Source organism: Oncorhynchus tshawytscha, linkage group LG03, assembly GCF_018296145.1.
Source record: "Oncorhynchus tshawytscha isolate Ot180627B linkage group LG03, Otsh_v2.0, whole genome shotgun sequence".
NCBI classification, from domain to species: Eukaryota; Metazoa; Chordata; class Actinopteri; order Salmoniformes; family Salmonidae; genus Oncorhynchus; species Oncorhynchus tshawytscha.
Genome location: NC_056431.1, coordinates 79644209 through 79666662, shown reverse-complemented (window position 1 = coordinate 79666662; position 22454 = coordinate 79644209). Strand labels below are relative to the sequence as shown.

The window sequence follows — 22454 nt, the reverse complement described above, 5'->3', positions numbered from 1 at the left end:
CGACCCGGTTGATGTAAACCATTGGTCAGCTTGTGTAGTACTGAGAACAGTCCGACCCGGTTGATGTAAACCATTGGTCAGCCTCAATAACAGGAAGAGCAGATTAGAGTGTTTCAAACAACATCTAAAAGCATCCTATGGACAGATGAGACAAAGATCAACTTGTACCAGAATGATGGGAAGAGAAGAGTATGGAGAAGGGAAGGAACTGCTCATCATCAGAGCATACCACCTCATCTGTGAAGCATGGAGGAGGTGGTGTTACGGTGTGGGAATGTATGGCTGCTAATGGAACTGCTTCCCTTGTATTTAGTGATGATGTGACTGCTGACAAAAGCAGCAGGATGAATTCCGAAGTGTTTACGGCTGATGTTATTATCTGCTCAGATTCAGCCAAATGCTTCAAGTTTCATGGGACGGCGCATCACAGTGACAATGACCCGAAGCATACTGCGAAAGCAACCCAATACTTTGTTAAGGCAAAGAAGTGGAATGTTCTGCAATGGCCAAGTCAATCACCTGACCGGAATCCAACTGAGCAGGCATTTCACTTGCTGAAGGCAAAACACTCCAAGTACAAGCAGGAAGTGAAGACAGAGCGTCACCAGGGAAGAAACCCAGCATCTGGTGATGTCTATGGGTTCCCCTCAACCCCCCAACCCCTCCCATCTATCTCTGACCACCATCCAGTCCCATCCTTCAGCTCCCCTCAACCCCTCCCATCTATCTCTGACCACCATCCAGTCCCATCCTTCAGCTCCCCTCAACCCCTCCCATCTATCTCTGACCACCATCCAGTCCCATCCTTCAGCTACCCTCAACCCCTCCCATCTATCTCTGAACACCATCCAGTCACATCCTTCAGCTACCCTCAACCCCTCCCATCTATCTCTGACCACCATCCAGTCCTTCAGCAGTCCCACTCCCCCAACCCCTCCCATCTATCTCTGACCACCATCCAGTCCCATCCTTCAGCTCCCCTCAACCCCTCCCATCTATCTCTGAACACCATCCAGTTTTGATTTCTAGCTGACATATATTTTTTAACTGCTGTGATGTTTGCCAAAATATCTCAACCTTTCTATTCTCAGAGTTCCTACAGATTGTAAATTAAAGATAACATTTTTGAGTATGATTATATCATTGATCGATTGACTATGACTTTTTAAATCACCCAGTAGTGCTATTTTGCAGAGTTAGCTCCAAGTAAATGTTGCCATACCTGAACCTGCGACCAAAAACAAGCTACATATGAACAGTACCAAAACAAGCTACATATGAACAGTACCAAAACAAGCTACATATGGACAGTACCAAAACAAGCTACATATGGACAGTACCAAAACAAGCTACATATGGACAGTACCAAAACAAGCTACATATGGACAGTACCAAAACAAGCTACATATGGACAGTACCAAAACAAGCTACATATGGACAGTACCAAAACAAGCTACATATGGACAGTACCAAAACAAGCTACATATGGACAGTACCAAAACAAGTGATCTAATGGTTCTGTCTCTTCGCAGCAAAATCTGCAGAGCAGGGAAGGTTGTATCAACCTATTATATGATATTCTATTGGTTGCAAGAATTTTGTACAATAATTTAAATTGGAAAAACTCTAAAGTTTTGAGTCCGGTGTTTTGCGTATCAGTTCATAAACCATGTGCCATGGAATCGGTACGTCGAAAATCCCCTCCCAACTATTTTGCAATTTATATGACACAGCTGTCAACCTGTATGGACCAGCTGTATGGAACAGCTGTCAACCTGTATGGACCAGCAGTCAACCTGTATGGAACAGCTGTCAACCTGTATGGACCAGCAGTCAACCTGTATGGAACAGCTGTCAACCTGTATGGAACAGCTGTCAACCTGTATGGAACAGCTGTCAACCTGTATGGAACAGCTGTCAACCTGTATGGAACAGCTGTCAACCTGTATGGACCAGCTGTCAACCTGTATGGAACAGTATGGAACAGCTGTCAACCTGTATGGACCAGCTGTCAACCTGTATGGACCAGCTGTCAACCTGTATGGAACAGCTGTCAATGTCAAGGTTACTGTCAACCTGTATGGGGTTACTGGAACAGGTGGTTACTGCAGGGGGGTTACTGCAGGGGGTTACTGCAGGGGTTACTGGGGGTTACTGCAGGGGGTTACTGCAGGGGGTTACTGCAGGTGGTTACTGCAGGGGGTTACTGCAGGTGGTTACTGCAGGGGGTTACTGCAGGGGGTTACTGCAGGGGGTTACTGCAGGGGGTTACTGCTGTTGGATCCTGTATTTTACATTATAGCCATTAGATATGATTTAAATATTATCTGATGTTGGTTGTGTGAGGTGTCTGCATTTGTGCACTGGAGCATCATTATGAGATTAAACAACTGCTTGCTACTTGCCTGTTTGTGTGTGACAAGAACTGAGTGACATGGTGTGACCTGCATGTTGCAAAACTGTAGATAACAGCCCAGCAGATGCTTTGTCCTTGTGTTTGTATGTAACAATATTGAGGACATGGTGTGACTTGCTGTATCTTACAAAGTTGTGACAGGGAGGGGTGGTCATCACGAGGTTTAACTGAGATGGAAAAATACTGAACAACACAATAGCAGGAACTGAGCAACTGTTCTAACTAGGCTGCGATACCAGAACAGTAAGGATCTATACATCGATGGAGGGAGGACTCCAAGAAGCGCCAAGAGGCGGGGACCCACCTGAGCGCCTGCGATAGGCTGGGCAAGTTTAAACCACGCCCAGCCTCTACTGTGATAGGCCAACAGACGGGTTGGAACTAAGTCTATCACAGTATAAAGAATACTGTTTACATACATCCTGTCAGTTCTCTGTTCTGCCCTGCGTGGTATTACAGTGAGCCCAGTCAGTTCTCTGTTCTGCCCTGCGTGGTATTACAGTGAGCCCAGTCAGTTCTCTGTTCTGTCCTGCGTGGTATTACAGTGAGCCCAGTCAGTTCTCTGTTCTGCCCTGCGTGGTATTACAGTGAGCCCAGTCAGTTCTCTGTTCTGCCCTGCGTGGTATTACAGTGAGCCCAGTCAGTTCTCTGTTCTGCCCTGCGTGGTATTACAGTGAGCCCGTATAAACGAAAGTTGCATTTGCCATTTATTACTTAGCTAATAAAAAATACATAGTATAAAATCGGTGACTCATTGTTATATTTATCCTAATACCAGATTTGAATTTACGCAACTCTAACACTGCAGGGCTGACAGACCTTACCTTCTCCCCCTCCTCCATTTTTGCGGTGATGCTGCAGTCAGTTGCTTGTGATTTTAGATAGAGCAGACATTCCCATATATTTGTGTGACATAACTCCCTCCAGTCCTATTTATGATGTCATTTACAAAGATTATACCGTTATTACCCTTTGTTTTATATGTTTGAGGAAATTTGAGTTTGAGTTTGATACAGTTTACGACAGTACTTTGCATGTATTCTGCTCTGTTGAGGAAGAGCTGCTATTCAGCAACTTCACTGTTCCGTTTTCATCTGCTGTATCCTGTACACTTTGATTTGAATTCCTATCTGGTTGGTTAAGACATTGTGAAACTATCACCAGTCCTGTATACTGTATGTGATGTATAATTCAGAGTGAACGTGTTTACCCAATGTGGTGAACACGGTATACTATAAACAAATACAGCAGGTTCAATCTGCAAAGATGCCATTCAATAATCTGAGCTGTCAACATGAGGCACAAGACTGGTTGTTTGATCACACGTTGCTTGTTTCTCTGTCGTCTTCTTAGGTCATTGGCTACTTTGCGTTAGTGTGTCGTCAGCTCCCCCTGGAGTCTCCTCTAACAGATTATTACATAAATGTGTAAAAATAACTTTCATATTTCCTTAAATTCAAAAGGCACTCACACATCGGAGCAATCTTTTTTGCAGGTGCATGGCAACAATTGAACAAGACGAAGGAAAAAGGAAACCGCACACTGCTCTTGATAGTATCACTGATCTTTAATAAGCTTTACGTATCGTCAGAGCTCTGACGAAGGTTGTGAGGTCGATCAAGAGCAGTGTGCGGGTTTCCTTTTTCCTTCATAATTTCCTTAAATGAAAATGCCGGTGCATTCGGACTAATGTCTTTAGCTACTCAGAGGTTCAGTGAAGTGTACTGCCATTACCTCTCACTGTACTGCCATTACCTCTCACTGTACTGCCATTACCTCTCACTGTACTGCCATTACCTCGCACTGTACTTCCATTACCTCTCACTGTACTGACATTACCTCTCCTGTACTACCATTACCTCTCACTGTACTACCATTACCTCTCACTGTACTGCCATTACCTCTCACTGTACTACCATTACCTCTCACTGTACTGCCATTACCTCTCACTGTACTGCCATTACCTCTCACTGTACTGCCATTACCTCTCACTGTACTGCCATTACCTCTCACTGTACTGCCATTACCTCTCACTGTACTACCATTACCTCTCACTGTACTGCCATTACCTCTCACTGTACTGACATTACCTCTCCTGTACTGCCATTACCTCTCACTGTACTACCATTACCTCTCACTGTACTGCCATTACCTCTCACTGTACTACCATTACCTCTCACTGTACTGCCATTACCTCTCACTGTACTGTCATTACTCACTGCACTGCCATTACCTCTCACTGTACTGCCATTACCTCTCACTGTACTGACATTACCTCTCCTGTACTGCCATTACCTCTCACTGTACTACCATTACCTCTCACTGTACTGCCATTACCTCTCACTGTACCACCATTACCTCTCACTGTACTGCCATTACCTCTCACTGTACTACCATTACCTCTCACTGTACTGCCATTACCTCTCACTGTACTACCATTACCTCTCACTGTACTGCCATTACCTCTCACTGTACTGTCATTACCTCTCACTGCACTGCCATTACCTCTCACTGTACTGCCATTACCTCTCACTGTACTGACATTACCTCTCCTGTACTGTACTCACTGTACTACCATTACCTCTCACTGTACTGCCATTACCTCTCACTGTACTACCATTACCTCTCACTGTACTGCCATTACCTCTCACTGTACTGCCATTACCTCTCACTGTACTGCCATTACCTCTCACTGTACTGCCATTACCTCTCACTGTACTGCCATTACCTCTCACTGTACTACCATTACCTCTCACTGTACTGCCATTACCTCTCACTGTACTGCCATTACCTCTCACTGTACTGCCATTAAATAAAAAAGACGAAGAGCCCTGTCACATTTATTTGAAAAAAAACAGGTTTATCAAGTTCACCACCAAGGGTCTGTGCTCTGCGGGTTCCTTGGGACGTCTCTACCCCCTATGAAGTTGACATTTAAAACAAAAAAAAGTTGTTGAATTTCGTCTTCACTCTCACTAACAGGTGAAGTTATACAATGTACAACAGCTGGCCATACTCACTGCTCTACTAATGATACAATATGTAACAACTTCTAGGAGAAAACACTGGAGACAATGTAACAATGTACAACAGCTCGCCATACTCACTGCTCTACTAATGATACAACATGTAACGACTTCTAGGAGAAAACACTGGATACAACGATACAATGTAACAATGATACAACATAAAAACTTCTAGGAGAAAACACTGGAGACAACGAGACAATGTAACAATGATACAACATGTAACAACTTCTAGGAGAAAACACTGGAGACAATGATACAACGTAAAAACTTCTAGGAGAAAACACTGGAGACAACGAGACAATGTAACAATGATACAACATGTAACAACTTCTAGGAGAAAACACTGGATACAATGTAACAATGATACAACATGTAACAACTTCTAGGAGAAAACACTGGATACAACGATACAATGTAACAATGATACAACATGTAACAACTTCTAGGAGAAAACACTGGAGACAACGATACAATGTAACAATGATACAACATGTAACAACTTCTAGGAGAAAACACTGGAGACAACGATACAATGTAACAACTTCTAGGAGAAAACACTGGAGACAATGTAACAATGATACAACATGTAACAACTTCTAGGAGAAAACACTGGAGACAATGTAACAATGATACAACATGTAACAACTTCTAGGAGAAAACACTGGAGACAATGTAACAATGATACAACATGTAACAACTTCTAGGAGAAAACACTGGAGACAACGATACAATGTAACAATGATACAACATGTAACAACTTTCCTTGTAACTGCTTTAGAATGAAGTATTAAAGCTGAATTGACCTCTATTTAAACTGGACAATGGCAGGGCAGAACCTCTCACATGACCACATGCCCGGTCATGTGAGAAATACCACCCAATCCATACCATAGAGAATGATAGAGGCCTCTAGTGGCCAAAAGGCTGCATTAGCATGGGCAGTGCCATTGAGAGCTTCCACCATTATAATATATTCAACTGGGTGGGACATCCAACCTCATTGGCTGATCCCTCGTGGTGACCCTGTTTGAGTCGTGTCCAACCAGGTCATCAGGAGAGATCAGCCAATCGTGAAGAAAAAAAAAAGTAACTACTTTAAAATGGTGATAGCATCAATGGCACTGCCCATGCTGTCACAGACACTATAATGTCACAGATACAAAGATGAGTCCTCTATCTATCTCTATGATCCATCCTGACTGCTAAGTAGACATGTGTTATTATGTTCTCTCTAAAAACCAATGGTTCATATATACCACTGGAACGGTCAGTCCCTTGACAGACGTGTATGATGTCACTCTTTTAAAGCATGCGAATTCTATCATCTGTTCTCCCTGAGTGCCGTGTGAAAGTTTAGAACGCAGAACGTGCTGACGGTGCAGTTTGCCCCCCCCCCCAAAAAAAAAAGCACAGCAACCTGGTAACATCGGTATGTGGCCTGCAGGCGACCCACTGTTGAACATTAGTCAGAGCTGGAGGCACGAGGAACAAGTCCTCTAGTTCAGTTTATCAAATGGCAAATCGAGATGCAACAGGAGCTGGAATTACTCTGACTATTGAGGTAAACACCTATTTATTTCCATTGTTAGGCACAAGTATAATGCATGGAAATATGACACAATGGATGATAATGTTGTATTTTGTAATTGGTTAACCTGTTCATTTTGTTTTGTTTTTTAATGCATTACACATCAGTGTTCTTACGGCGAGCTTCAACAGTTGTAGTACGCTGAGAGTCATTTGTTACTTTGTTTCCTAAAAAAAAGTGTCACTCTTCCCTCTACAGTCTGACAATAGAAGACAACAGAAAGACAGTGAGCCTCCATCTATGTCCTTCCCATCCACATCCAAGTCGTCCCAGACCGTGTCAACATGGCATGGTTTTGGGCAGAAGGTGCGTCTCCTGACCCCTTACCTGTGGCCCCGGGGCAGCCTGCCTCTTCAGGTAATGGTCCTGCTCTGTCTGGCCCTACTGGCCATGGAAAGGGTCATCAACGTCTTCGTCCCCATCTACTCCAAAAACATAGGTGAGACTGCCTGTCCCCTACTCCAAAAACATAAGTGAGACTGTCCCCTACTCCAAAAACATAGGTGAGACTGCCTGTCCCCTACTCCAAAAACATAAGTGAGACTGTCTGTCCCCTACTCCAAAAACATAGGTGAGACTGTCCCCTACTCCAAAAACATAGGTGAGGCTGTCTGTCCCCTACTCCAAAAACATAGGTGAGACTGTCTGTCCCCTACTCCAAAAACATAGGTGAGACTGCCTGTCCTCTACTCCAAAAACATAGGTGAGACTGTCCCCTACTCCAAAAACATAGGTGAGACTGTCTGTCCCCTACTCCAAAAATACAATTTCAGAATGTAGGGGGGACGTCCCCCCCGTACCCAGTAAAAGTTGCGCCCCTGTATATAGTGTGGGAGGTCACTCACCTTGCCAGTCATGATTATGGGGCTTTTAGAGGACTTAACATGCTGCTACAAGGGAAGTTTTGTCCCTGGCCTCCTCCGACCCCGTGCCAAGGCTAAAAAATCAGCACCCCTCGTCTCCCTTTACCCTCCCTCTCCTCCTCTCCATCCTGTCCCCCCCAACAAGACGTAAAGGGGTACTTTCCCTCTGTGGGCTCCAGGTTTGATTGTTCCTTTCTTTTCTCCATTCATCTGGTGCTGATTCTCAGTCCTAATGGGTATGAATGACAATGAAACACTGCTTCCCAAAGAACTGGTAACTCTCACTGTCTGGTAGCTATTGGCTGGCACCGTTTGTCAACCTTTTATGTGATTTGTTTTTGGCATACCAAAATCAGTCACCATTTTGTTCTGCAAATCTCTTGTTCTACGTTTAAAATCAAATCTAATTTATTTGTCACATACACATGGTTAGCAGATGTTAATGCGAGTGTAGCGAAATGCTTGTGCTTCTAGTTCCGACAATGCAGTAATAACCAACGAGTAATCTAACTAACAATTCCAAAACTACTACCTTATACACACAAGTGTAAAGGGATAAAGAATATTTACATAAAGATATATGAATGAGTGATGGTACAGAGCGGCATAGGCAAGATACAGTAGATGGTACCGAGTACAGTATATACATATGAGATGAATAATGTAGGGTATGTAAACAAAGTGGCATAGTTTAAAGTGGCTAGTGATACATGTATTACATAAAGATGCAGTAGATGATATAGAGTACAGTATATACATATACATATGAGATGAGTAATGTAGGGTATGCAAACATTATATTAAGTAGCATTGTTTAAAGTGGCTAGTGATATATTTTACATCAATTTCCATCAATTCCCATTATTGAAGTGGCTGGAGTTGAGTCAGTGTGTTGGCAGCAACCACTCAATGTTAGTGGTGGCTGTTTAACAGTCTGATGGCCTTGAGATAGAAGCTGTTTTTCAGTCTCTCGGTCCCTGCTTTGATGCACCTGTACTGACCTCGCCTTCTGGATGATATGCGGGGTGAACAGGCAGTGGCTCGGATGGTTGTTGTCCATGATGATCTTTATGGCCTTCCTGTAACATCGGGTGGTGTAGGTGTCCTGGAGGGCAGGTAGTTTGCCCCCGGTGATGCGTTGTGCAGACCTCACTACCCTCAGGAGAGCCTTACGGTTGTGGGCGGAGCAGTTGCCGTACCAGGCAGTGATACAGCCCGACAGGATGCTCTCGATTGTGCATCTGTAGAAGTTTGTGAGTGCTTTTGGTGACAAGCCGAATTTCTTCAGCCTCCTGAGGTTGAAGAGGCGTTGCTGCGCCTTCTTCACGATGCTGTCTGTGTGGGTGGTCCAATTCAGTTTGTCCGTGATGTGTACGCCGAGGAACTTAAAACTTGCTACCCTCTCCACTACTGTCCCATCGATGTGGATAGGGGGGTGCTCCCTCTGCTGTTTCCTGAAGTCCACAATCATCTCCTTTGTTTTGTTGACGTTGAGTGTGAGGTTATTTTCCTGACACCACACTCCGAGGGCCCTCACCTCCTCCCTGTAGGCCGTCTCGTCGTTGTTGGTAATCAAGCCTACCACTGTAGTGTCGTCCGCAAACTTGATGATTGAATTGTAGGCGTGCGTGGCCACGCAGTCGTGGGTGAACAGGGAGTACAGGAGAGGGCTCAGAACGCACCCTTGTGGGGCCCCAGTGTTGAGGATCAGCGGGGTGGAGATGTTGTTTCCTACCTTCACCATCTGGGGACGGCCCGTCAGGAAGTCCAGGACCCAGTTGCACAGAGCGGGGTTGAGACCCAGGGTCTCTAGCTTGATGACGAGTTTGGAGGGTACTATGGTGTTAAATACTGAGCTGTAGTCGATGAACAGCATTCTCACATAGGTATTCCTCTTGTCCAGATGGGTTAGGGCACTGTGGTTGAGATTGCATTTATAAGTTAAAGGAGTATTTCAGATGAACCAGTCTGCTCCCTACTCTATTTAGTCTTTGAGTGTTGTATATTTTCATTTTTAATATGCTATGAGTCGATTTCATGAAGGAAAATGTATTTAAAGTATCGTCTGAAGTTTCCTAATGTTAGTTTAACGGGAAAAAATGGAAATGTTCATTTCTTGAAAAGTTTCTGTTTTGGAGATAAGAGGTTTTTATCAAACAGCGACAATATCTTCCCGTGTTGTCTGTCTAATGAATAATCTGTCCCTGTGTGTCTGTCTACTGAATAATCTGTCCCTGTGTGTCTGTCTAGTGAATAATCTGTCCCTGTGTGTCTGTCTAGTGAATAATCTGTGCCTGTGTGTCTGTCTAATGAATAATCTGTCCCTGTGTGTCTGTCTACTGAATAATCTGTCCCTTTGTGTCTGTCTAGTGAATAATCTGTCCCTGTGTGTCTGTCTAATGAATAATCTGTCCCTGTGTGTCTGTCTAGTGAATTATCTGTCCCTGTGTGTCTGTCTAGTGAATAATCTGTCCCTGTGTGTCTGTCTAATGAATAAACTGTCCCTGTTTGTCTGTCTACTGAATAATCTGTCCCTGTGTGTCTGTCTAGTGAATAATCTGTCCCTGTGTGTCTGTCTAATGAATAATCTGTCCCTGTGTGTCTGTCTACTGAATAATCTGTCCCTGTGTGTCTGTCTAGTGAATAATCTGTCCCTGTGTGTCTGTCTAATGAATAATCTGTCCCTGTGTGTCTGTCTAATGAATAATCTGTCCCTGTGTGTCTGTCTAATGAATAATCTGTCCCTGTGTGTCTGTCTAGTGAATAATCTGTCCCTGTGTGTCTGTCTAGTGAATAATCTGTCCCTGTGTGTCTGTCTAGTGAATAATCTGTCCCTGTGTGTCTGTCTAATGAATAATCTGTCCCTGTGTGTCTGTCTAGTGAATAATCTGTCCCTGTGTGTCTGTCTCTGAATAATCTGTCCCTGTGTGTCTGTCTAGTGAATAATCTGTCCCTGTGTGTCTGTCTAGTGAATAATCTGTCCCTGTGTGTCTGTCTAATGAATAATCTGTCCCTGTGTGTCTGTCTAGTGAATAATCTGTCCCTGTGTGTCTGTCTAGTGAATAATCTGTCCCTGTGTGTCTGTCTAATGAATAATCTGTCCCTGTGTGTCTGTCTACTGAATAATCTGTCCCTGTGTGTCTGTCTAGTGAATAATCTGTCCCTGTGTGTCTGTCTACTGAATAATCTGTCCCTGTGTGTCTGTCTAGTGAATAATCTGTCCCTGTGTGTCTGTCTAATGAATAATCTGTCCCTGTGTGTCTGTCTAGTGAATAATCTGCCCCGGTGTGTCTGTCTAGTGAATAATCTGTCCCTGTGTGTCTGTCTAATGAATAATCTGTCCCTGTGTGTCTGTCTGTGAATAATCTGTCCCTGTGTGTCTGTCTAGTGAATAATCTGTCCCTGTGTGTCTGTCTAGTGAATAATCTGTCCCTGTGTGTCTGTCTAATGAATAATCTGTCCCTGTGTGTCTGTCTGTGTCTGTCTGAATAATCTGTCCCTGTGTGTCTGTCTAGTGAATAATCTGTCCTGTGTGTCTGTGAATGTCTGTCTAATGAATAATCTGTCCCTGTGTGTCTGTCTAATGAATAATCTGTCCCTGTGTGTCTGTCTAATGAATAATCTGTCCCTGTGTGTCTGTCTAGTGAATAATCTGTCCCTGTGTGTCTGTGTAATGAATAATCTGTCCCTGTGTGTCTGTCTAGTGAATAATCTGTCCCTGTGTGTCTGTCTAGTGAATAATCTGTCCCTGTGTGTCTGTCTAGTGAATAATCTGTCCTGTGTGTCTGTGAATAATCTGTCTGTGTGTCTGTCTAGTGAATAATCTGTCCCTGTGTGTCTGTCTAATGAATAATCTGTCCCTGTGTGTCTGTCTAGTGAATAATCTGTCCCTGTCTGTCCTGTCCCTGTGTGTCTGTCTAGTGAATAATCTGTCCTGTGTGTCTGTGAATAATCTGTCCCTGTCTGTCTATGAATAATCTGTCCCTGTGTGTCTGTCTAGTGAATAATCTGTCCCTGTGTGTCTGTCTAGTGAATAAACTGTCCCTGTGTGTCTGTCTACTGAATAATCTGTCCCTGTGTGTCTGTCTAGTGAATAATCTGTCCCTGTGTGTCTGTCTAGTGAATAATCTGTCCCTGTGTGTCTGTCTACTGAATAATCTGTCCCTGTGTGTCTGTCTAGTGAATAATCTGTCCCTGTGTGTCTGTCTAGTGAATAATCTGTCCCTGTGTGTCTGTCCTATGTGTCTGTCTAATGAATAATCTGTCCCTGTGTGTCTGTCTAGTGAATAATCTGTCCCTGTGTGTCTGTCTACTGAATAATCTGTCCCTGTGTGTCTGTCTAGTGAATAATCTGTCCCTGTGTGTCTGTCTAGTGAATAATCTGTCCCTGTGTGTCTGTCTAGTGAATAATCTGTCCCTGTGTGTCTGTCTAATGAATAATCTGTCCCTGTGTGTCTGTCTAGTGAATAATCTGTCCCTGTGTGTCTGTCTAGTGAATAATCTGTCCCTGTGTGTCTGTCTAGTGAATAATCTGTCCCTGTGTGTCTGTCTAGTGAATAATCTGTCCCTGTGTGTCTGTCTAGTGAATAATCTGTCCCTGTGTGTCTGTCTAGTGAATAATCTGTCCCTGTGTGTCTGTCTAGTGAATAATCTGTCCCTGTGTGTCTGTCTAGTGAATAATCTGTCCCTGTGTGTCTGTCTGTCTGAATAATCTGTCCCTGTGTGTCTGTCTAGTGAATAATCTGTCCCTGTGTGTCTGTCTAGTGAATAATCTGTCCCTGTGTGTCTGTCTACTGAATAATCTGTCCCTGTGTGTCTGTCTAGTGAATAATCTGTCCCTGTGTGTCTGTCTAATGAATAATCTGTCCCTGTGTGTCTGTCTAGTGAATAATCTGTCCCTGTGTGTCTGTCTACTGAATAATCTGTCCCTGTGTGTCTGTCTAGTGAATAATCTGTCCCTGTGTGTCTGTCTAGTGAATAATCTGTCCCTGTGTGTCTGTCTACTGAATAATCTGTCCCTGTGTGTCTGTCTAGTGAATAATCTGTCCCTGTGTGTCTGTCTAGTGAATAATCTGTCCCTGTGTGTCTGTCTAATGAATAATCTGTCCCTGTGTGTCTGTCTAGTGAATAATCTGTCCCTGTGTGTCTGTCTAGTGAATAATCTGTCCCTGTGTGTCTGTCTAGTGAATAATCTGTCCCTGTGTGTCTGTCTAGTGAATAATCTGTCCCTGTGTGTCTGTCTAATGAATAATCTGTCCCTGTGTGTCTGTCTACTGAATAATCTGTCCCTGTGTGTCTGTCTAATGAATAATCTGTCCCTGTGTGTCTGTCTACTGAATAATCTTTCCCTGTATGTCTGTCTAGTGAATTATCTGTTCCTGTGTGTCTGTCTAGTGAATAATCTGTCCCTGTGTGTCTGTCTAATGAATAATCTGTCCCTGTGTGTCTGTCTAATGAATAATCTGTCCCTGTGTGTCTGTCTAATCTGTCCCTGTGTGAATAATCTGTCCCTGTGTGTCTGTCTAGTGAATAATCTGTCCCTGTGTGTCTGTCTAGTGAATAATCTGTCCCTGTGTGTCTGTCTAGTGAATAATCTGTCCCTGTGTGTCTGTCTAGTGAATAATCTGTCTGTCCTGTGTGTGTCTGTCTAGTGAATAATCTGTCCCTGTGTGTCTGTCTGTCTGTGAATAATCTGTCCCTGTGTGTCTGTCTGTCTGTGAATAATCTGTCCCTGTGTGTCTGTCTAGTGAATAATCTGTCCCTGTGTGTCTGTCTACTGAATAATCTGTCCCTGTGTGTCTGTCTAGTGAATAATCTGTCCCTGTGTGTCTGTCTAATGAATAATCTGTCCCTGTGTGTCTGTCTAGTGAATAATCTGTCCCTGTGTGTCTGTCTAGTGAATAATCTGTCCTGTGTGTCTGTCTAGTGAATAATCTGTCCCTGTGTGTCTGTCTAGTGAATAATCTGTCCCTGTGTGTCTGTCTAGTGAATAATCTGTCCCTGTCTGTGAATAATCTGTCCCTGTGTCTGTCTAGTGAATAATCTGTCCCTGTGTGTCTGTCTAGTGTCTGAATAATCTGTCCCTGTGTGTCTGTCTAGTGAATAATCTGTCCCTGTGTGTCTGTCTAGTGAATAATCTGTCCTGTGTGTCTGTCTAGTGAATAATCTGTCCCTGTGTGTCTGTCTAGTGAATAATCTGTCCCTGTGTGTCTGTCTGTCTGTCTAGTGAATAATCTGTCCCTGTGTGTCTGTCTAGTGAATAATCTGTCCCTGTGTGTCTGTCTAGTGAATAATCTGTCCCTGTGTGTCTGTCTAGTGAATAATCTGTCCCTGTGTGTCTGTCTAGTGAATAATCTGTCCCTGTGTGTCTGTCTAGTGAATAATCTGTCCCTGTGTGTCTGTCTAATGAATAATCTGTCCCCTGTGTGTCCCTGTCTAGTGAATAATCTGTCCCTGTGTGTCTAGTGAATAATCTGTCCCTGTGTGTCTGTCTAATGAATAATCTGTCCCTGTGTGTCTGTCTAGTGAATAATCTGTCCCTGTGTGTCTGTCTAGTGAATAAATGAATAATCTGTCCCTGTGTGTCTGTCTAGTGAATAATCTGTCCCTGTGTGTCTGTCTAGTGAATAATCTGTCCCTGTGTGTCTGTCTAGTGAATAATCTGTCCCTGTGTGTCTGTCTAGTGAATAAATGAATAATCTGTCCCTGTGTGTCTGTCTGTCCCTGTGTCTGTCTAATGAATAATCTGTCCCTGTGTGTCTGTCTATGTGTCTGAATAAATGAATAATCTGTCCCTGTGTGTCTGTGTGTCTGTCTGTCTAGTGAATAATCTGTCCCTGTGTGTCTGTCTAGTGAATAATCTGTCCCTGTGTAATGTCTAGTGTCAGCTGTGTCTGTCTAATAACCATCTGTATTGAATAATGTCCCTGTGTGTCTGTCTGTGAATAATCCTCCTGTGGTCTGTCTAGGTGAATAATTCCCAGGTCACTCTGAATCACTGTTACCTACTAATGGCTACTGTTACCTATTAATGGCTACTGTTACCTACTAATGGCTACTGTTACCTAACTAATGGCTACTGTTACCTACTAATGGCTACTGAATAATGGCTACTGTTACCTATTAATGGCTACTGTTACCTACTAATGGCTACTGTTACCTACTAATGGCTACTGTTACCTAATTAATGGCTACTGTTACCTACTAATGGCTACTGTTACCTACTAATGGCTAACTGGCTACTGTTACCTATTAATGGCTACTGTTACTAATGGCTACTGTTACCTACTAATGGCTACTGTTACCTATTAATGGCTACTGTTACCTACTAATGGCTACTGTTACCTACTAATGCTACTGTTACCTAATGGCTACTGTTACCTACTAATGGCTACTGTTACAACTAATGGCTACTGTTACCTACTAATGGCTACTGTTACCTATTAATGGCTACTGTTACCTACTAATGGCTACTGTTACCTACTAATGGCTACTGTTACCTATTAATGCTACTGTTACCTAATGGCTACTGTTACCTATTAATGGCTACTGTTACCTACTAATGGCTACTGTTACCAATAATGGCTACTGTTACCTGTTAACTAATGGCTACTGTTACCTATTAATGGCTACTGTTACCTACTGTTACCTATTAATGGCTACTGTTACCTATTAATGGCTACTGTTACCTATTAATGGCTACTGTTACCTACTAATGGCTACTGTTACCTATTACTGTTACCTACTGTTACCTTAATGGCTACTGTTACCTAATGGCTAATGGCTACTATTAATTACTGTTACCAACTAATGGCTACTGTTACCTACTAATGGCTACTACTAATTACTGTTACCAACTAATTAATGGCTACTGGCTACTGTTACCAACTAATGGCCTACTGTTACCTACTAATGGCTGGCTACTAATGGCTACTGTTACCTATTAATTGCCTACTGTTACCTACTAATGGCTAATAATGGCTAACTGTTACCTACTGTGGCTACCTACTAATGGCTATTAATGCTACTTACCAACTAATGGCTACTGTTACCTACTAATGGCTACTGTTACCTAACTAATAACTACTAATGGCTACTGTTACCCTAATAATGGCTACTGTTGTTAATGGCTACTTAATGGCTACTGTTACCTATTAATGGCTACTGCTACTGTTACCTGTTAATAATAAAATCTACTGTTACCTATTAATGGCTACTGTTACCTATTAATGGCTACTGTTAATTAATGGCTACTGTTACCTATTAATGGCTACTGTTACCTACTAATGGCTACTGTTACCTACTAATGGCTACTGTTACCTACTAATGGCTACTGTTAATGGCTACTAATGGCTACTGTTACCTATTAATGGCTACTGTTACCTACTAATGGCTACTGTTACCTACTAATGGCTAACTGTTACCTACTAATGGCTACTTACCTATTAATGGCCTGTTAATTAATGGTCTGTTGAGGGGAGGAAGGAGATTAATGGCCACTGTTACCTGTTACCTATAATGGCTACTGTTACCTACTAATGGCTACTGTTACCTATTAATGGCTACTGTTACCTACTAATGGCTACTGTTACCTACTAATGGCTACTGTTACCTATTAATGGCTACTGTTGTTACCTACTAATGGCTACTGTTACCTACTAATGGCTACTGTTACCTACTAATGGCTACTGTTACCTACTAATGGCTACTGTTACCTAATGGCTAATGGCTACTGTTACCTATTAATGGCTACTGTTACCTACTAATGGCTACTGTTACCTATTAATGGCTACTGTTACCTATTAATGGCTACTGTTACCTACTAATGGCTACTGTTACCTATTAATGGCTACTGTTACCTACTAATGGCTACTGTTACCTACCTAATGGCTACTGTTACCTATTAATGGCTACTGTTACCTATTAATGGCTACTGTTACCTATTAACTAATGGCTACTGTTACCTACTAATGGCTACTGTTACCTATTAATGGCTACTGTTACCTATTAATGGCTACTGTTACCAACTAATGGCTACTGTTACCTAACTAATGGCTACTGTTACCAACTAATGGCTACTGTTACCTACTAATGGCTACTGTTACCAACTAATGGCTACTGTTACCAACTAATGGCTACTGTTACCAACTAATGGCTACTGTTACCTACTAATGGCTACTGTTACCAACTAATGGCTACTGTTACCAACTAATGGCTACTGTTACCTATTAATGGCTACTGTTACCTATTAATGGCTACTGTTACCTATTAATGGCTACTGTTACCTATTAATGGCTACTGTTACCTACTAATGGCTACTGTTACCTATTAATGGCTACTGTTACTGTTAACTAATGGCTACTGTTACCTACTAATGGCTACTGTTACCTATTAACTGTTACCTACTAATGGCTACTGTTACCTACTAATGGCTACTGTTACTACTAATGCTACTGTTACCAACTAATGGCTACTGTTACCTGTTAACTAATGGCTACTGTTACCTACTAATGGCTACTGTTACTAATGGCTACTGTTACCAACTAATGGCTACTGTTACCTACTAATGGCTACTGTTACCTATTAATGACCACTGTTACCAACTAATGGCTACTGTTACTACTAATGGCTACTGTTACCTATTAATGGCTACTGTTACCTATTAATGGCTACTGTTACCTGTTAACCTATTAATGGCTACTGTTACCTATTAATGGCTACTGTTACCTATTAATGGCTACTGTTACCTATTCATGGCTACTGTTACCTATTAATGGCTACTGTTACCTACTAATGGCTACTGTTACCTATTCATGGCTACTGTTACCTATTAATGGCTACTGTTACCTATTCATGGCTACTGTTACCTATTAATGGCCTATCAATGGTCACTGTTACCTATTAATGGCTACTGTAACCTACTAATGGCTGCTGTTACCTACTAATGGCTACTGTTACCTATTAATGGCCTATTAATGGCCACTGTTACCTATTAATGGCTACTGTTACCAACTAATGGCTACTGTTACCTATTAATGGCTACTGTTACCTACTAATGGCTACTGTTACCTACTAATGGCTACTGTTACCTATTAATGGCTACTGCTACTGTTACCTACTAATGGCTACTGTAATACTACTGTTACCTACTAATGGCTACTGTTACCTATTAATGGCTACTGTTACCTATTAATGGCTACTGTTACCAACTAATGGCTACTGTTACCTATTAATGGCTACTGTTACCTATTAATGGCTACTGTTACCTATACTGTTAATGGCTACTGTTACCTATTAATGGCTACTGTTACCTATTAATGGCTACTGTTACCTATTAATGGCTACTGTTACCTACTAATGGCTACTGTTAACTAATGGCTACTGTTACCTATTAATGGCTACTGTTACCAACTAATGGCTACTGTTACCTACTAATGGCTACTGTTACTAATGGCTACTGTTACCTATTAATGGCTACTGTTACCTACTAATGGCTACTGTTACCTATTAACTACTGTTACTGTTACCTACTGTTTAATGGCTACTGTTGTAATACCTATTAATGGGTTACTGTTACCTATTAATGGCTACTGTTACCAACTAATGGCTACTGTTACCAACTAATGGCTACTGTTACATACTAATGGCTACTGTTACCTATTAATGGCTACTGATACCAACTAATGGCTGCTGTTACCTACTAATGGCTACTGTTAGCTATTAATGGCCTATTAATGGCCACTGTTACCTACTAATGAAAACTGTTACCTATTAATGGCTACTGTTACCTATTAATGGCTACTGTTACCTACTAATGGCTACTGTTACCTATTAATGGCTACTGTTACCAATTAATGGCTACTGTTACCTATTAATGGCTACTGTTACCTATTAATGGCTGCTGTTACCTACTAATGGCTACTGTTACCTACTAATGGCTACTGTTACCTACTAATGGCTACTGTTACCTATTAATGGCTACTGTTACCTACTAATGGCTACTGTTACCTACTAATGGCTACTGTTACCTATTAATGGCTACTGTTACCTATTAATGGCTACTGTTACCTATTAATGGCTACTGTTACCTATTAATGGCTACTGTTACCTATTAATGGCTACTAATGGCTACTGTTACCTACTAATGGCTACTGTTACCTACTAATGGCTACTGTTACCTATTAATGGCTACTGTTACCTATTAATGGCTACTGTTACCTATTAATGGCTACTGTTACCTATTAATGGCTACTGTTACCTACTAATGGCTACTGTTACCTACTAATGGCTACTGTTACCTACTAATGGCTACTGTTACCTACTAATGGCTACTGTTACCAACTAATGGCTACTGTTACCAACTAATGGCTACTGTTACCAACTAATGGCTACTGTTACCTACTAATGGCTACTGTTACCAACTAATGGCTACTGTCACCAACTAATGGCTACTGTTACCTATTAATGGCTACTGTTACCTAATGGCTACTGTTACCTAATGGCTACTGTTACCTATTAATGGCTACTGTTACCTACTAATGGCTACTGTTACCAATTAATGGCTACTGTTACTATTAATACTAATGGCTACTGTTACCTATTAATGGCTACTGTTACCTATTAATGGCTACTGTTACCTACTAATGGCTACTGTTACCTGGCTACTAATGGCTACTGTTAACTAATGGCTACTGTTACCTATTAATGGCTACTGTTACCTAACTACTAATGGCTACTGTTACCTACTAATGGCTACTGTTACCTAATGGCTACCTATTAATGGCTACTGTTACCTATTAATGGCTACTGTTACCTATTAATGGCTACTGTTACCTATTAATGGCTACTGTTACCTATTAATGGCTACTGTTACCTATTAATGGCTACTGTTACCTATTAATGGCTACTGTTACCTATTAATGGCTACTGTTACCTATTAATGGCTACTGTTACCTATTAATGGCTACTGTTACCTATTAATGGCTACTGTTACCTTAACTAATGGCTACTGTTACCTATTAATGGCTACTGTTACCTATTAATGGCTACTGCTACTAATTAACCTATTAATGCTACTGTTACCTACTAATGGCTACTGTTACCTATTAATGGCTATATTAATGGCTACTGTTACCTACTAATGGCTACTGTAATGGCTTACCTATTAATGGCTACTGTTACCTATTAATGGCTACTGTTACCTACTAATGGCTACTGTTACCTACTGTTACCAACTAATGGCTACTGTTACCTACTAATGGCTACTGTTACCTATTAATGGCTACTGTTACCTATTAACTGTTACCTACTAATGGCTACTGTTACCAACTAATGGCCACTGTTACTATTAATGGCTACTGTTACCTAATGGCTAATGGCTACTGTTACCTACTAATGGCTACTGTTACCTATTAATGGCTACTGTTAATGGCTACTGTTACCAACTAATAACTGGCTACTGTTACCAACTAATGGCTACTGTTACATACTAATGGCTACTGTTAACAACTAATGGCTACTGTTACCAACTAATGGCCTACTAATGGCTACTGTTACCTATTAATTGCTACTGTTACCTACTAATGGCTACTGTTACCTATTAATGACCACTGTTACCAACTAATGGCTGCTGTTACCTATTAATGGCTACTGTTACCAACTAATGGCTACTGTTACCTATTAATGGCTGCTGTTACCTATTCTTGGCTACTGTTACCTATTAATGGCATATTAATGGCCACTGTTACCTATTAATGGCTACTGTTACCTATTAATGGCCTATGAATGACCACTGTTACCTATTAATGGCATATTAATGGCCGCTGTTACCTATTAATGGCTACTGTTACCTATTATCGACCTATTAATGACCACTGTTACCTATTAATGGCCTATTAATGGCCACCGTTACCTATTAATGACCACTGTTACCTATTAATGGCCACTGTAATCTATTCATGGCTACTGTTACCTATTAATGGCCTATTGATGGCTACTGTTACCTATTAATGGCTACTGTTACCTATTAATGGCTTCCTCTGAATCTCTCACTGGCTGGATTTGACTCTCCCTCCCTCCCTCCCTCCCCAGGTACATCAGGGTTTATCAGTAACCTGAGGTCCTTCCTGTGGACGCAGGTCCAGCAGTACACCAGTAGGGTGGTTCAGGTCCGTCTGTTTGGTCACCTCCACTCCCTGTCGTTGCGCTGGCACCTGGGGAGACATACTGGGGACGTTCTGAGTAGTGTAGACCGAGGAACATCTTCTATCAACAACCTGCTCAGGTACACCCCCTCCACACACACACTAACCCATATCAGCTCAATCCATCCTATCAGTATCCTGCCAGCCTCTCTCCCCTCTCTCCCCTCAGCTACATCATCTTCAGTATCCTGCCACCCTTTCTCCCCTCTCACCCCTCAGCTACATCATCTTCAGTATCCTGCCACCCTCTCTCCACTCTCTCTCCTCAGCTACATCATCTTCAGTATCCTGCCACCCTCTCTCCCCTCTCTCTCTCCTCAGCTACATCATCTTCAGTATCCTGCCACCCTCTCTCCCCTCTCTCTCCTCAGCTACATCATCTTCAGTATCCTGCCACCCTCTCTCCCCCCTCTCTCTCCTCAGCTACATCATCTTCAGTATCCTGCCCACCATCGCTGATATAGTCATCGCCATCCTCTACTTTGTATCCTACTTCAGTGCCTTGTTCGGCCTCATCGTCTTCATCTGCTTGCTAATCTACCTCAGTGAGTTGACTAATTCAGGTTTAGCTGATGTGGAATCGCTAGCTAGTTAGTTGTGTGGAATCGCTAGCTAATTAGTTGTGTGGCATCGCTAGCTAGTTAGTTGTGTGGAATCACTAACTAGTTAGTTGTGTGGAATCACTAGCTAGTTAGTTGTGTGTGCACAAGTAGTGGCCGTCATGACGTCCCCAGTCCGTAGAACTAGAGTTTCTGTCACCCTGGACGTCTCCAGCCCGTATAACTAGAGTTTCTGTCACCCTCGATGTCTCCAGCCCGTAGAACTAGAGTTCCTGTCAACCTCGATGTCTCTCGCCCGTAGAACTAGAGTTTCTGTCACCCTCGACGTATTGAACCCGTAGAACTAGAGTTTCTGTCACCCTCGATGTCTCCAGCCCGTAGAACTAGAGTTTCTGTCACCCTCGATGTCTCCAGCCCGTAGAACTAGAGTTTCTGTCACCCTCGATGTCTCTCGCCCGTAGAACTAGAGTTTCTGTCACCCTCGACGTATTGAACCCGTAGAACTAGAGTTTCTGTCACCCTCGATGTTCCAGCCCGTATAACTAGAGTTTCTGTCACCCTCAACGTCTCCGCCCGTAGAACTAGAGTTTCTGTCACCCTCAACGTCTCCGCCCGTAGAACTAGAGTTTCTGTCACCCTCGATGTTCCGAACCCGTATAACTAGAGTTTCTGTCACCCTGGACATCTCCAGCCCGTAGAACTAGAGTTTCTGTCACCCTCGACGTCTCCGCCCGTAGAACTAGAGTTTCTGTCACCCTCAACGTCTCCGCCCGTATAACTAGAGTTTCTGTCACCC

At 42.5% G+C, this 22454-nt stretch overlaps 1 protein-coding gene across 1 annotated transcript in view; it reads left to right on the top strand.

Annotated features, from left to right (window-relative positions):
- Nucleotides 1-6869: 6869 nt before the first annotated feature.
- abcb6b (ATP-binding cassette, sub-family B (MDR/TAP), member 6b) overlaps nt 6870-22454 on the top strand; it is an 80573-nt gene continuing 64988 nt past the window's right edge. The window contains exons 1-4 of the mRNA XM_042320113.1: nt 6870-7006; nt 7232-7472; nt 20986-21178; nt 21522-21643. Of these exons, the coding sequence (XP_042176047.1) occupies nt 6959-7006; nt 7232-7472; nt 20986-21178; nt 21522-21643 (604 nt within the window). The 5' untranslated portion in view covers nt 6870-6958. The remainder of the gene's footprint in view (nt 7007-7231; nt 7473-20985; nt 21179-21521; nt 21644-22454) is intronic.